This window comes from Castor canadensis, chromosome 2 (assembly GCF_047511655.1).
Source record: "Castor canadensis chromosome 2, mCasCan1.hap1v2, whole genome shotgun sequence".
NCBI lineage: Eukaryota > Metazoa > Chordata > Mammalia > Rodentia > Castoridae > Castor > Castor canadensis.
The window spans coordinates 173,321,934-173,336,234 of NC_133387.1; the positions used below are offsets into that span (position 1 = coordinate 173,321,934).

Genomic DNA, 14,301 nt, shown 5'->3' on the forward strand with positions numbered 1-14,301 from the left:
GTATGCACATGTGAATAAATGAATTTTTAAAAAGAAAAAAAAAAGAACACACCTATGGATAATAAAACACTGAATATGTTTTTGAGGTGGAAATTTACTTAAGAACAAACTTCCCTTATGAATTAATTCATATGATTGAAGAATTAATGTGTGTCCACCTCCCCATGGTCCTCAACCTCCTGCCTTTCTACACTGTGAGTCTACAGATGCAGCAACAGAGTGACAAAATATAGCATTCCTTTACCAGAACTGTACTATTGTTTTACAATAATCTCGGAATTTATTTTCAAACTCCTTTAAAATAAACATTGCAATGCTAGATAATGGTGTAAGAGTATATTGCCAATGATGAGTAACAACCGTAATGGGAAACTGATGAAGATGTTAATGGTAAGAACTGGGATAGCTGTGGAGATGATAATGACTAATGAAGATGGTGGTGATGGTGAGGGGATGATGACGACAATGATAGTGATAGGGTTCTTTTGCTAAGTATTCCAATGCTCTCTTTAGACTCTAAGTTTCTGTAATTGCAAGATGTGTCTACAAATAAAAGGGAAATCAACACAACTGGGAGGAGAAAAAAAGCATGATGGCAGAGCAGGTGTAAACAATACTCTAATTGTTCCTTTAGAGGGGACAACTGTCTCTGGAGTGACTGCATCCCAGGAGAAGTTCTGTGTATACACATGTATGCACGGAACCCCACATCTCTGTCACTCATTTTTCCTGACTGTGTTGAACACTTTGAGTATATTTAGCACCAGATATAAATTTGTACTCTTCTAGAATTTGTTGATAGTTGAAGTCAAAGCCATTCCCTAAAGTTCCCAGGAGAAGGTACTTAATTTTTCCTCAGCACTGGTCTTTAACTATATCCCTAACCAATTGTGTAAGAAAAATGGTTCTTCTATGAACCCTTCTTTATTATGCAGGTTGTTTACAACTGTACGTTTGTTAGCCTCATCTCCAAGTGCTTTGCTCTCTGTGGGCCGTGTTCTCATCCACAGCAATTCTGAGCCTCTGCATGCTTGGAAAAGCTAGAGGTAATAATAGTAGTAACTCACAAGAAATAAGTGGTTCATGTTTGCCTGTGTATATTATTAGAAGATATGGAAGTGAAAATTTAAACCCAGGCTGACTAAGTTTCTTAAATATAGCAGTTTTCCCACTTGCACTGCACTGAATGACAGTTGTCTACTCTGTCCTTTTGCAAAACACATTGATCTATGGCAATTTTTATTAAAAGTGCGTTTTCTCTATTATTGTTTCTAGAGCCAGAGATGGAGTCACAGAAGGTATGAGGGTTTTCTTAATCTATTTCTTATTTATGTAGAAAACAACTTGCTCCTTTGTCATAAATTAAAATAATATTCAAAAAGTTATAGCTACCTCTGAGACTAATTGTTGTGAAATTGAATGACTTGCCCTCAGTAATTTAACATAAAAAGCTTGTAGAAAAATGCAGATTTTCTTCTCTTCAGACCACATTGTAAGTGCTTACAATGACTTTAATGACTCTTCTTTTACTTGACAAAACGTAATCATTCCAGATATTGTTATTAAAGAAATCTACTGAAGTAATAGGTTTCAAATACTATGTAAAAATGTAACAAATTATTTTTATAAAAATACACATTTTATACATTTATTTTCATCTATGCAAGCAAAAAAGGATAGTGTAGGGATTAGAAGGATAGTCCCTACCAATAATATACACCAAATAAAAAGAAAAATATGTTTTTGGATTTTGTTTTGTTTTTTTGCTCATCTGTATTTCTAATATGCACAATGCATGTATGGGGCCTTTAATTAAAAATTTACCTGAATTTTGCATTAAGATACCTCCTACAGCTCTAGAAACTTAATGAGTTTTATTAAACAATAAAAATTATACAAAGATAACTACAACAAAATAGCTATAGTTTTGTGCAAACAATACAAAATAGTGATCAGAAGTCCTGTATTTTATTTTGAGCTCTGTCCTTACTAGCCAGATTACCTTCGTGGTTTTAAAGAATGAAAACTACAATACAGCATCCCTCTTCTTCTGTATTCTGTGCACATATTAAAATGTCAAGTATAAAACATGTTACAAGGACACACTTCTTAGAATGCAGAAGTGCAGATGTGTAAGGCTAATTGTGGTAGACAGGCAAGAAGCTGAGGACCAGGGAAGAGCAATGGTAAGTACAACTCCAAGTATCCAATAATTACTAGAGCTTGGACAAATCAATATCTGGTACATCAGTTCTTCAAAATGAAAAAGTTTATAAATATCCTTTACCGAATACATTTCGCCCAATACCAAAACTTAAGGAGTCAATAACAGTGACCTTGAAAAAAATGTATAAACTACGGAGCACTATGTAAAAGTTAGTCATTATTTCAGGAACCAAAATAGTGAGAATTTAAGTTTTCAGCAAAGAAATTCATCCCACACATGAGGATTATATATGTATTGTATCTAGGAATAAGGATCCATGCTTCATAGAGACATGTCTACAATCTGAATACTTGCCAGTATGAATCTAACAGTGCCATGTTTTGATAGTACACTCAAAAATAATTATGAAAGACCCATGGAGCACTTATTAAGGACAAGATGATGTGCAGTGCCCAAACTGAACTAAAAAACAATTAAATCAGAGCACCTGTGGGTGGAACCCAGGTCTCAATAATTTCCGAGAACTCCACGTGGTTATAATGTACAGCCACTGTTGAGAACTACTGTTTTATGATGTCAAGTCTGCAGAATCACTAAGAACACTTAATATCAACTCACATTCTCATAGAAACTTAGAATTTGAAATAAGATTTTAAATATGAATTGTCACAAGTATGTTTTACAATCAAATTTAGGATTGATATTACTCAGTTTCTTCATCTCTTGGATATAAACATTGACTGGTAGCTCAACAACTATGATATTACACTGAAATGCTTCTATTTCAAATTCATACCCATGTGTTCATTAAATAGATATTAGGAACTATATAGATGACAGTGAAATTAGATTTCTGAAGCAATTTCCACCTACAACTATTAAAAATAAAATATACTCTTTATCACAGTATGGAGATTATCTATCTGACTTTGGTATGCATCAGCATTCTTAGAGGGATGGTAAGCATGAATTGATGGGCCCATCTCAGAGTTCCTGATTCAGTGCCTAGTGAAACAAGATTTTTGCATCTTTAATAGGGTCTAGGTGAAGGGGATATTATTGATCCAGGGACAACATTTTCAGAACCATAGTTGTAGGCTATCCGAAAAACTGGTAAGCAATCCAGAGCTTGGCCCCATTCCTCTTATCTTCAAGATCTTGGAAATAGTCTAGGGCTAGTTCTCCATTGGGTCAATAGCTGAAGTGGGCAGAAGATGCATCAGCCACACAGAGAATGGCAAAGCATGAGGAAAATGCAGAAACCCAGTTTCCCCAAGCAGGGGCATATGCAAAGGCAGCCTTTCACCAGCTCCTGCTCTACTATCCCCACAGGACTCCCACACAGAAACAATTATGACAGGAAATCACTCTACAGTGGTGGAGTTCATTCTCAGGGAATTAACTAACCAAACAGAGCTCCAGATCCCTCTATTCCTCCTCTTCCTGGGAATCTACATAGTCACCATGGTGGGGAACCTAAGCATGATCACCCTGATTTGTCTCAGCCCACAGCTTCACACACCCATGTACTTCTTCCTCAGTAACTTGTCATTAGTGGATCTCAGCCACTCCTCTGCCATTACTCCTAAAATGCTGGTCAACTTTGTGTCCCAGAAGAACATCATCTCCTATGTGGGGTGCATGTCTCAGCTCTACTTATTCCTTGTTTTTGTCATTGCTGAGTGTTACATGCTTACGGTCATGGCTTATGACCGCTATGTGGCCATCTGCCAGCCCTTGCTTTACAACAACATCATGTCACATGCTGTCTGCTCTGTGCTGGTGGCTGTGGTCTACACTATGGGACTCATTGGATCAACAATAGAGACTGGCCTCATGTTAAATCTGAGCTACTGTGAGGTCCTCATCAACCACTACTTCTGTGACATCCTCCCTCTTATGAAGCTCTCCTGCTCTAGCACCTATGATGTGGAGATCATTGTCTTTTTTATAGCTGGATTCAACATTGTAGCCACCAGCATAACAGTCCTTGTTTCCTATGTCTTCATCCTGTCTAGCATCCTCCACATCAGCTCCACTGAGGGCAGATCCAAAGCCTTCAGCACCTGCAGCTCTCACTTTGCAGTTGTGGGGCTGTTCTATGGATCTGGTGTCTTCATGTACTTAAAGCCCTCCACAGCCAGTTCCCTGGCCCAGGAGAACATGGCCTCTGTGTTCTACACCACAGTGATCCCCATGCTCAACCCCCTGATCTACAGCCTGAGGAACAAGGAGGTCAAGGCTGCCCTGCGCAAGACACTAAGAACACTCTTTTGATATCGATGTTAATCTTTCTCCATGAAAAGGAAATGATTACAAACACCAGTAGGATGTTTTCTGCATATTGGTCCAGCTTTGGAAAGAAGCAATCACTTTTCTAATGTTAGAATGCATGCCTCATCTCTTTTTTTCCTCTTTCTTCTCTGTCTCTTCTCCCCTTTCTGTTTAGTTTCATGGTCTTATTTTATTCCATTTGGGATTCATTTTCTCCTACATGAGTATTTTGGTTAACAATTAGTGTCTTGATTGCAACTTAGCTTAACCTAAAAATTACCATTCATTTTAGGAGTCATTCATTATCTCATTACTTTCAATATAGAAAATATCTCTCGATTCAATTCCTAGTATTTGCACAAGGGAGCACACAATCCAGAAGTTAATTCTAAAATTCACCAAGAATTGATATTCTTTCTCACTTTCTCTCTTACTGTTCTCTTAACTTAGTACTGCCTAATAATTTCTACTTGAAAGTTTTATGTAATGCCCTTAGTAGCTATTATGGTTGAAATATGATACACCTCCATAAGCTCATTTATTAGGGATTTGATTTCCAGTTGATGGACTTTAGTAAGGTGATTGAATTAGTAGAGCTCTGACTTCATGAATGGACTAATCTATTGATACATACCTAATTTTAAAGCATTATTATTTGGAGGTAATGGAAACATTAGAATCTCAGACATGGTTCAAGGGAGTTGGTCAATGAGGGCATAACTTTGAAGGACATATGTCATATCCTACCCCTTATTTCTATTTCTCCCTGTTCCCTGGATACCAGGAGGTGAGCATCTTCTGCCACATCCTCCTGCCACCTCCTATTCTGCTTCTATTCAGGACCAAAGCAATGGATCCAGCCAACTCTGGACTTAAACTTCTGTAACCATGAGCTAGAATAATCCATTTTCCTTTAAATTGTCCTCTTGGGTATTTGTCACAACAATGAAAGGTCTGAGTAACACAGTAATAATAATAGCAACTAATTCATTTTGATGCTTTCTCTGACATGTAACTCTTCTTAGGAGCCTTCTCTGTCACTTATACCTCCTCCTACTGGCTGGTTGTAACACATTCATTTCACAAGCTTATGATAGTTCTGAAAATTATTCTATAAAGTTTCTAAATATTTTTTCTTTCTCCAATTTCATGGAGTTTTATCTTAGACATTCACAACTTATTACTCAAAGGTACAATCAGACTTCTACACAGATTTCTGGAGTCTGTTGTTTTAAAACACTTCATCACGAATTCTTAGTCTCCCAAGTCTGACTTGAATTTTCTCAACTCAACAAAAATGTTGTGCTATGTTTCCATTCTCCTTTTGTGAGCAATGATATACACAGGATCTCTAGACCACTAGTCAGAGTGAACTCTCACATGTTTCTCTTCTGTCTTTTATCACAATTCAGCAACATCAGTTATCCAATGTCAAAATAAAATGCCTTATAAATTTTGACCAAGTTTTAAAGTGCTTATACTGAAATGACTAGTCCAATACCAATTATATGTCATGACTAAAAAGCAGATATTATAACTTCTTACTTTTAATTGACTGTGCATTTGTCAATAACTAAAGCTTAGAAGACAGAAAGAGAAAAAAGGCCACAAGGAATAAAACAAAATATATGCAAAGGAAAATACGTTGTGAATATAGTAAGCACTGAGTAAATACTAAGGCACTAATGTACTTCTCTGTGATTGTTGTTTGCTTACAGTATTGGGGATCAAAGCCAGGGCTGTGTATATGCTAGACAAGCATTTTATTACTGAGCTACATCCCCAGCCCAAACTGATATTCTTAATATTTCATATTGAAGAGCATTTTCAGCATACTAAAAGTAGAATAGACTATATACTTCATGAATATTCTTATTAAATATATCTTCTTCACCATATTCAAAGAATATATTCTTCTTAAAGATATTCAACTTCTTGTTATAAATAATAAAATCTGCAGAATATTTTGGAGCATTTTGACAAGATAGTATCAGGGGTTTTTAATCTCCAGGATCTGCCCATTGAGAACAGAATAGGTAGCACAGTGCAATTCCAAGAAGAGCATTTATACCAAAAATAGGTCACATTCTGTTTTTATAAGCAGATGGGAGCAAACCATGGACAGCTAAAAATCTACTTGGCATTCCTGTCTGCAGGTAAAAAAGAGAAAGATGCAAAAAGACATTGCTAAACATGAAAAACACAAACTGACTGAAAAGTATTCTATTAACCCCAACAGGACAATCTGAGAATAGTACCTAAGACTACAGGGGGTGTCTGCTCTAATAGTAGATGTATTTGAATGGGACCACAATAAGATGTAAAGGGGCTACACGTCTTATTGTGTAGTAATGAGCATCAAAAGAGTCAACTAACACTCCTTTCAAGAACTGGCTGATAGGGATAAAATGCAAACAGCAGAACAGCAATAATAGATATAAAACAATGAAAAGGACTAATTAAAAGCAGAAAAGGCACCGATCCATGAGATCTCAGTCAGCGATACATCATAAACACCTCACAAAACAACAGACGGAGTTCTACATGAACAAAGTTGGAAAGATATCAACCTATATGCAAATTAATAAGGAAAAGAATCAATGTGAAATAGCTTGTAAATTTATTATGGTAATAAAGAATAATTTTCTACAGAAAATGAAGAACAAGACAGAAAAACATGCTGCACACAAATAAATGTCATTACACTATTTAAAAAGGAGCTAAAACAAATTACAAAAAAAAATCAGATAGGAAAGAGCCTGAATATCTAGAATTAGAAAAATTATGAATGAAATAAAATTCAGAGCCAGAGGTGGTGGTTCACTACTTTAACTCAAGATACTGGGGAAGCAGAGGTCAGGAGAATGGCAATTCAAGTACAACCTTGGAAAAGAGTTAGTGAGACCCCATCTCGATCAATAAGCTAGGCATGGAAATTCACCCTGGTAATCTCAGTTACTAAGGAGGTAGATGGTTTCAGGACCTCAATCCAAGGGTGAGCCTAGGCAAAAACATGAGACACAATCTGAAAAATAACTAAGGCAAAAAAGGGCTAGGGCATGCCTCAAGTGGTAGACCCTCCACGTAGCAAATGAAACTCTTTGAGTTCAATGCCCAGTCTATGTATAAACATACAAAAACCACTATATGTTTGTACATATATATGCACATATATGTGAGTAGGCATACTGATATGAAACATCACATCTGCAGAAATTACCTGAAAATGAATGATAAAACAATACTGGTAAAATTACTGCACTTTTTATGGAAAAAAAACCAAGAATGATCCTTTAAGAACTCTGCAGTCCTAAATTCCCTAGTTCTATTTTAAGACATTGAAACAATGATGAACCAGAGGCAGTAAGCCTCCCTAGCATTTAGCTCCTGTTTCTAAAATATTTCCCCATGAAAAGAACCAAGGTTCAAGAGTAATAGTTGATCTCAGATCTTAAGAGTGTAGAGATAAAGAACTGATCCTTTAAAAAGGATCAATGACCTCTCTAAAAAGGATTCAAATAAACAGGTAAAGTTAAGAAATCAATTCAAGATATAGATAAGAAAATCAGTAACATGGATGAGAAATTCAGCAAGAAATTTGAAACCGCAAAAAAAAAGATAAATGTTGGAAATGAAATGCTCAATAAATAAAATAAAATTGCACATACATCAACCATAGACAAGATCAAACAGAAAAAAGAATAAGGGATGGAGGAAAAAATTACACTTAGACAATAATAAAGAAAAAAATAAAATAAAAACCTTCAGTAACTTTGGGACATGTTCAAGAGACCAAAACTAAGAATCCGTGGCATAAAAAGGGGGCTGAAATACAAACTAAAAGCATAGAAAATCTGTTTAATGAAATTAGAGACAAAAATTTCCCAAATCTAGAGAAAGAGATAGATACTCATGTATTTTGACAAAGTAGACATGATTAAAGAAGGACCTCACCATGTCACATCAAAATTAAATGCCAAAGCTAGCCAGGAGAGGTGGTACAAGCATTACTACATGAGAGGTATAGATTAGGTGAATCTCAGTTCAACAGAGCCTTATAAGAAATTGCTGGTAGGAATAAAATGCAAACAACAGAACAGCAACAATAGAGACAAAAAAGGAAAAGAACTTGATAAAAGCTGAAAATGCACACAGACAGGAGTTCTCAGGCAACAAGAAATCATATCTTTTTAACACTTCACAGAAACAACTGAGGGAGTTCTATAGGTATAAACACAGAAAAACACTAAACTCATGTAGAAAATAATAATACAAAGAATCAAGGTGAAATCATACCTGAACTTATAGGAAAAAAGAATAATTTTCCTATAGAAAATGTAGAACAAGACAGAAAACATGCCTCACGTGAATAAGTATCATTACATCTTCCAAAAGGAACTAAACACATGATAATAATACAAGGTAGGAAAGAGCCAGAAAACCTAGAATAGAAAAATTATAAATAAAACAATAGAATTCAGGAAATTAATAGAAATCTAAAAAATTAATTTCAGAAATGAAGACTGAGGTAGGAGTGACAAGAAAATACATAATCACAATACCTAATTTCTTAGGAGAAATAGAAAGTGAAAAAAGAGGGGAAGGAAAAAAATGAAGAGAATCTATGAGAAAGTAACAAATGTAGAAACTGGGCAAAGAGGACCTAGTTAAGCTAGAAGTCTCAAGGGAGAAATCCAAGTGAACAGAACAGAACAAAGGACAAAAAAGAAATTCAAGCTGAAGTTGCACCCCGTGACAGACTGGGGGTGTGGGGAGCAAAACCTGGAGTGGCTTCCCTCTTAGGTACCATGAGGGGCACAGATCTTGGCATCCAGGACCCCTGAAGGGTCAGGGATTTTTATAAAAGTGATTCTTGAAGTTTTTACCTCTGGAAAATGTGCCCCTGCCTCCTCATCTCACAGCTCCTTCCCTACTTCTTCAGGAGCAATTTTGTTTAAAGTTTTCACTTCAATTTTTTCGTAAACCTAGGTTACTCTTGAGATTGTTTTTTCCATCTTGTTTTCTGGGGATTGCCAACCACCTTGTTTGTGATAAATGTGCAAATATTGTGACATATAGGTCTGTGACTGAAAATGTTATTAATGGTGGAAGAAACATCTTTCTGGATGATGGAATAAATGAATAAATACTGATGGAACTAAAGATTTTGTGGAAGAGTAGACTAATGCAGTTTAGAGGAGCAGGTGGATTTCCTTCAGCGCAGGACCTTTTTCTGCAAGTACAACAACAGCACCAACTTCCCGCAAAAGCACCACGACAACCACCACCAGCAAGCTCAACCTCAACAGATGGTACTTCATCAAATACAGAGGCAGGGGGTCCTTATTCCAGCATCATAGCAGGCTATGCCACCACAAGTTACTGTTGCTGATTCTAAGCTGATACAACTTACCCATGCATCAAGTGCTGCTACCGTGGCACTCCCTACAGGCATGGCTCCTGTTCAACAAATACTAACAAATTCAGGCCAACTTCTTTAGGTGGTCAGAGTAGCAATGGCATTCAGTATGTCTTTCAATCTCAGCAGTCAGTGGTTCTACTACAACAGGTTATACCACAAATACAGCTTAGTGGAGTACAAGGTCCTGCTATACAACTGGTCTTAGCCCCTTTCCTGAAGGGTTACTACCACAGATACAAGAGTCATTCTACAACCTCAGCAAATCTTATTTACAGGAAATAAGACTCAAGTTCAACCTACAACAGTGACAACAACCACACCAGCATAAGCACAGGTAACTGCCATCACAGTGCAGTTACAAGTTGATGGAAGTAGGGTACAGCATCTGAAGAAGATGAAGATGAAGAAGGAGACTGTGAAGATGAGGAAGATGAAGAGAAAGACAAAGGTAGAGCCCAAGATGGGCAGGTGAAAGAGGAGCTCCTCAATAGTGAAGACAATATGAATAGTAATGAATAGGAACTCTTTGATACAAAAATGTTGTCATTGATAAGATATACAGGAGCAAAAATAAATGGAAATTTCATTTCAACAATGGCATTATGAATCTGAATGGACGAGATTATATATTTTCCAATGGTATTGGAGATGCAAAATGGTGAAGTTCTTTTCTTTTATAAATAAAATTTAAAATGGTTTGTTTGAAACTTGGGACATATACCAAACAAAACTTCAGTTCTGCATGTCAGAAAAGTGCAGTAGAAACAAAACTATTGCAGGTAGACCTTCACAACACAGACACTGCTTCTAACCAGCAAGCCAGGGAGCTGTAGCACCGGGGTCATTGGGAGACAAAGGAGAGGTTTGTGTAGGAAAACCATAATTGTCAATTTTAAATACAGGAACCTGTCACTGGTAATTAGTATGTAAAACTTTGTCTTATATAACTTCCTCCAACCTGGGCTCAATCAAAAGTAACTTGTAATGAATTGAAGAAACTTCCCTTTTGAGATATTCAACTGAAAATACTCATTGTATGGGGTTATATTTGGTAAAAATTACATGTGATCTTTTTACAAAAGGGCAAGAATTATGGTGTTAAATTTTAAACCACTTGTAGAAGAAAACAATTTAAAACTAATAATAGATCTTAAATATTTTCACTTGTTATTCTCCCTCAGTAATGCATACCTCCTCCTTCCCTGCTTTATCAAAGTTCTATTTAAGACTTAAATTAAATAATTAATGATCACATTATGGAGACCAAATTTGATACAGGAAGGGATACTTTAATTAGGTTTTTATGCTTGTTAAATGTAATTTAAAAACATGAGTCTTAATAGAGTTGAATGCAATGAAAATAGCAGTTTATTTTCCTTACCAAAATAAACTATTAGTCCCACACTTTAGAAGAAATCCCAGGTAGTATTCTGCCTCCAGGGCATGACACTTGTTAGGTGTTTAGACTGCTGGGTTTGTCAGAGCCCTGTGCCCAAACCAGCATGAATCACATGAATCTCACAGCACCCCCCCCACAACCCGACACACACATTTTTACACATTTCACAGTTGCCCTCAGACTTGGACACTTGTTGCCTCTGGCAGCAAAAACCTGGGATTGGGGATGGAGGAGGCAGATATGGAGTAAGGGTAACCTGCTTAGCCCATAGCTATAAGCTCCCTATAACCAACAGTAGCTCCAAGTACAAAAGAAAGGAAGCCTCTGCAGAGAAAGATGCCCACATGCAGAAAACTGACCATTATGTAAGAGACTCCAGCTAGTTTACCTTGATCTGAGCAGTGGCTGGGAATCAGGCATGATGACCTGAGCACTGGATAAAACTGGCCACTGAGGCAAATACCCCCCTCCCCCGCTTCAGGGATGAGAAACAACACCTCAGCCTGGTCAATACACTATTCTGCTTCATCACTAAGACTATTTCAACAAAAGACTACAAGTGAACAAAACAGTCTCCCAACAAATTGTCCTCAGATATATAAATCCCAACGAAGAAACACAAATAATATGAAAAATGAGGCAATATTTCTCCTCCAAAAGTCAACAATACTACAACAAAGGACTTGCACAATAGTGAAGCAGATAAAACCTTAAAAAATAAACTCAAAAAGCAGTGATAACAATGAGCAATGAAATTAAAGGGAACGTGTATAAACACATGAATGAATTCAAAAAGGATACAAATAAACAGCTGGATGAAATAAGAAAGACACCACTGGATATAAAGGAGGAATTCCAGAAAGAATAGAAATCCTTTAAAAAAATCTCAAACTGAACACCTGGAAATGAAAAACCACAGCAATTCAAATAAAACACTCAATTGAAAGCTATCCTAACAGAATGGAAGAAGTTGAAAATAGAATACCAGGGAAGAAAAAGTACAGGGATTGACCAACCAAACAAGGACAAAGAAAAGAATACTAAGAGAATATGGTAAGAACATGCAAAATCACTGAGACACCATCACAAAACCAAATCTATAAACCAAAGATTGGAGGAAAATGCCAGACACCCAGATGGAGTCCAGCCTACATCCACACTTCTCCTCAGCAAGAAATATTACTTGTTTGTTTTGTTGTGCCTTGTTTTTCGTCTTTTCCAAACCATTCTTTATTTCTCTGTAAAAATTACACAGTGCTCTCTCACAGCATTATTTCCTATAGCTTCTCCTTTCTTCTTGTATCTTTCTGTTTTCTTCATTTACCAACCCCCATTTCTTGCATTACTTAATTTTTAATATCTATACCTTGAACCATTGCTAAACACCACAATTATCCCATGAGAACCTGAGTTCCTTTCTTCTATAACCTTATGGGGGAGGTAGTTGAGATTTCCAAGGATTTCTTACTACTTTTACATAACTAACTGATTTTTTGTGGAAATGTTGAGTCTGTTCCTGCTGTTGGCTCTCTCTCATCTGAATGAAAGCAAAAGAGGACTCATTCTAACATACATGCAAATCACAACATAGAAACATAAACAAAAGAAGTAAGGCCTATCAAATCTCCAAACCATCATAACAACTCAATAACTAAATCCAAAGATACTAAATTGGCTGAAATGCCAGATAAAGAATTCAAAAGATTACTTTTAAAAATGGTCAATGACCTTTTGAAAGAGAATTCAAATAAACAGTTAAAGTTAAAAAATCAATTCAAGTAGATAAGAAAGTCAATAACATGGATGAGAAATCTCAATATATAAAATAAATACCAGCAGCAACAGACAAGAATAAAAGAAAGAATAGAAGGGGTGGAGAATAAAATTGCACTCAGACAACAATAAAGAAAAATTAAAATAAAACCTTCAATAACTCTGGGACATGCTCAAGAGATCAAACCTAAGAATCCATGGCATAAAAGAAGGGGCTGAAATACAAACTAATGGCCCAAAAATCTGTTCAACGAAAATGGGGACAAAATTTTCCCAAATCTTGAGAAAGAGATAGACATTCGTGTACAGGAGGTATTTTTAACTCCCAGTAGACATAATCAGAGAAGGACTTTACCATGTCACATCAGAATTAAAATGCCAAAGCTAGCCAGGAGGGGTGGTACAAGCCTAGCTACTCTAGAGGTGGAAATTTGGGAGGATCTCAGTTCAAAGCCAACACATGCAAAAGTTCACAAGATCCTAATCTCTACCTATGGCTATCCATGGTGGCATGAACTTGTGATCCAAGCTACACAGAAAAGTACAAGTAGAGGACAGTGGTCCAGGCCAGACTGGGCACAAGGCAAAACCCTACCACAAACAGCCAATGCAAACTGGGCTGCTGGTGTTGCTCAAGTGGTAAAGCCTGCTGAGCAAGCACAAGGCCCTGAATTCAAACCCCAGTACAGAAAAAAAAAAGTCATAAAGAGTATACTGAAAGGTGCAAGATAAAATCACCAAATTATATACTGAGGTAAACACAGGAGAATGACCTCAGACTTGTCAGCACAAATACTAAAAGCCAGGAAAGCATGGAACAATATATTTCAAGCTCTGAAAGAAATTGCCAACTTACAGATACCAGATCCTACAAAGTTATGCTTCAATTTCAGTGGAGAAATAAAGACCTTCTAGAATAACCTTAAGCTAAAGCACTTCGTGTCCACCAAGCCTTCATTACTGAGGATACTTAAGGGAACACTACACACAGAAGAAGAAGAAAAACAGTCACAAACACAAGAGCCCAGGAAAGGATAAAATTCAAAACAGGAGTAGAGTAGATGAACACATGAGAACTAGGATGGTATCAAACATGTTCAACTCAGAAAACCAGAAAAACTCAAAAGATGAAAATGGCAAAAGAAAAGAATAGGCAACACTTGAATCAACCTGGAAAAAAATCAATATAATCAGATGAAACAGTAAATGTCTCTTAACCATACCCCTAAATGCAAACACGCTTAACGTGTCAATCATAGGACATAG

General features: G+C 36.5%; 1 protein-coding gene and 1 pseudogene across 1 annotated transcript; both read left to right on the forward strand.

Moving 5' to 3' along the window:
• Window positions 1-3,400: 3,400 nt before the first annotated feature.
• On the forward strand, window positions 3,401-4,444 carry LOC109677962 (olfactory receptor 8A1-like). Its single transcript, XM_020153688.2, has one exon. It carries the CDS (start codon window positions 3,521-3,523, stop codon window positions 4,442-4,444), a length of 924 nt encoding a protein of 307 aa, XP_020009277.2. The 5' UTR covers window positions 3,401-3,520.
• A 5,134-nt stretch (window positions 4,445-9,578) lies between these two features.
• LOC109677967 (transcription initiation factor IIA subunit 1 pseudogene) lies at window positions 9,579-10,621 on the forward strand (annotated as a pseudogene).
• Window positions 10,622-14,301: the final 3,680 nt, after the last annotated feature.

Excerpts from the sequence above, each read along its gene's own strand:
- LOC109677962 (XM_020153688.2), top strand. The coding sequence starts at position 3,521 with ATGACAGGAAATCACTCTACAGTGGTGGAGTTCATTCTCAGGGAATTA.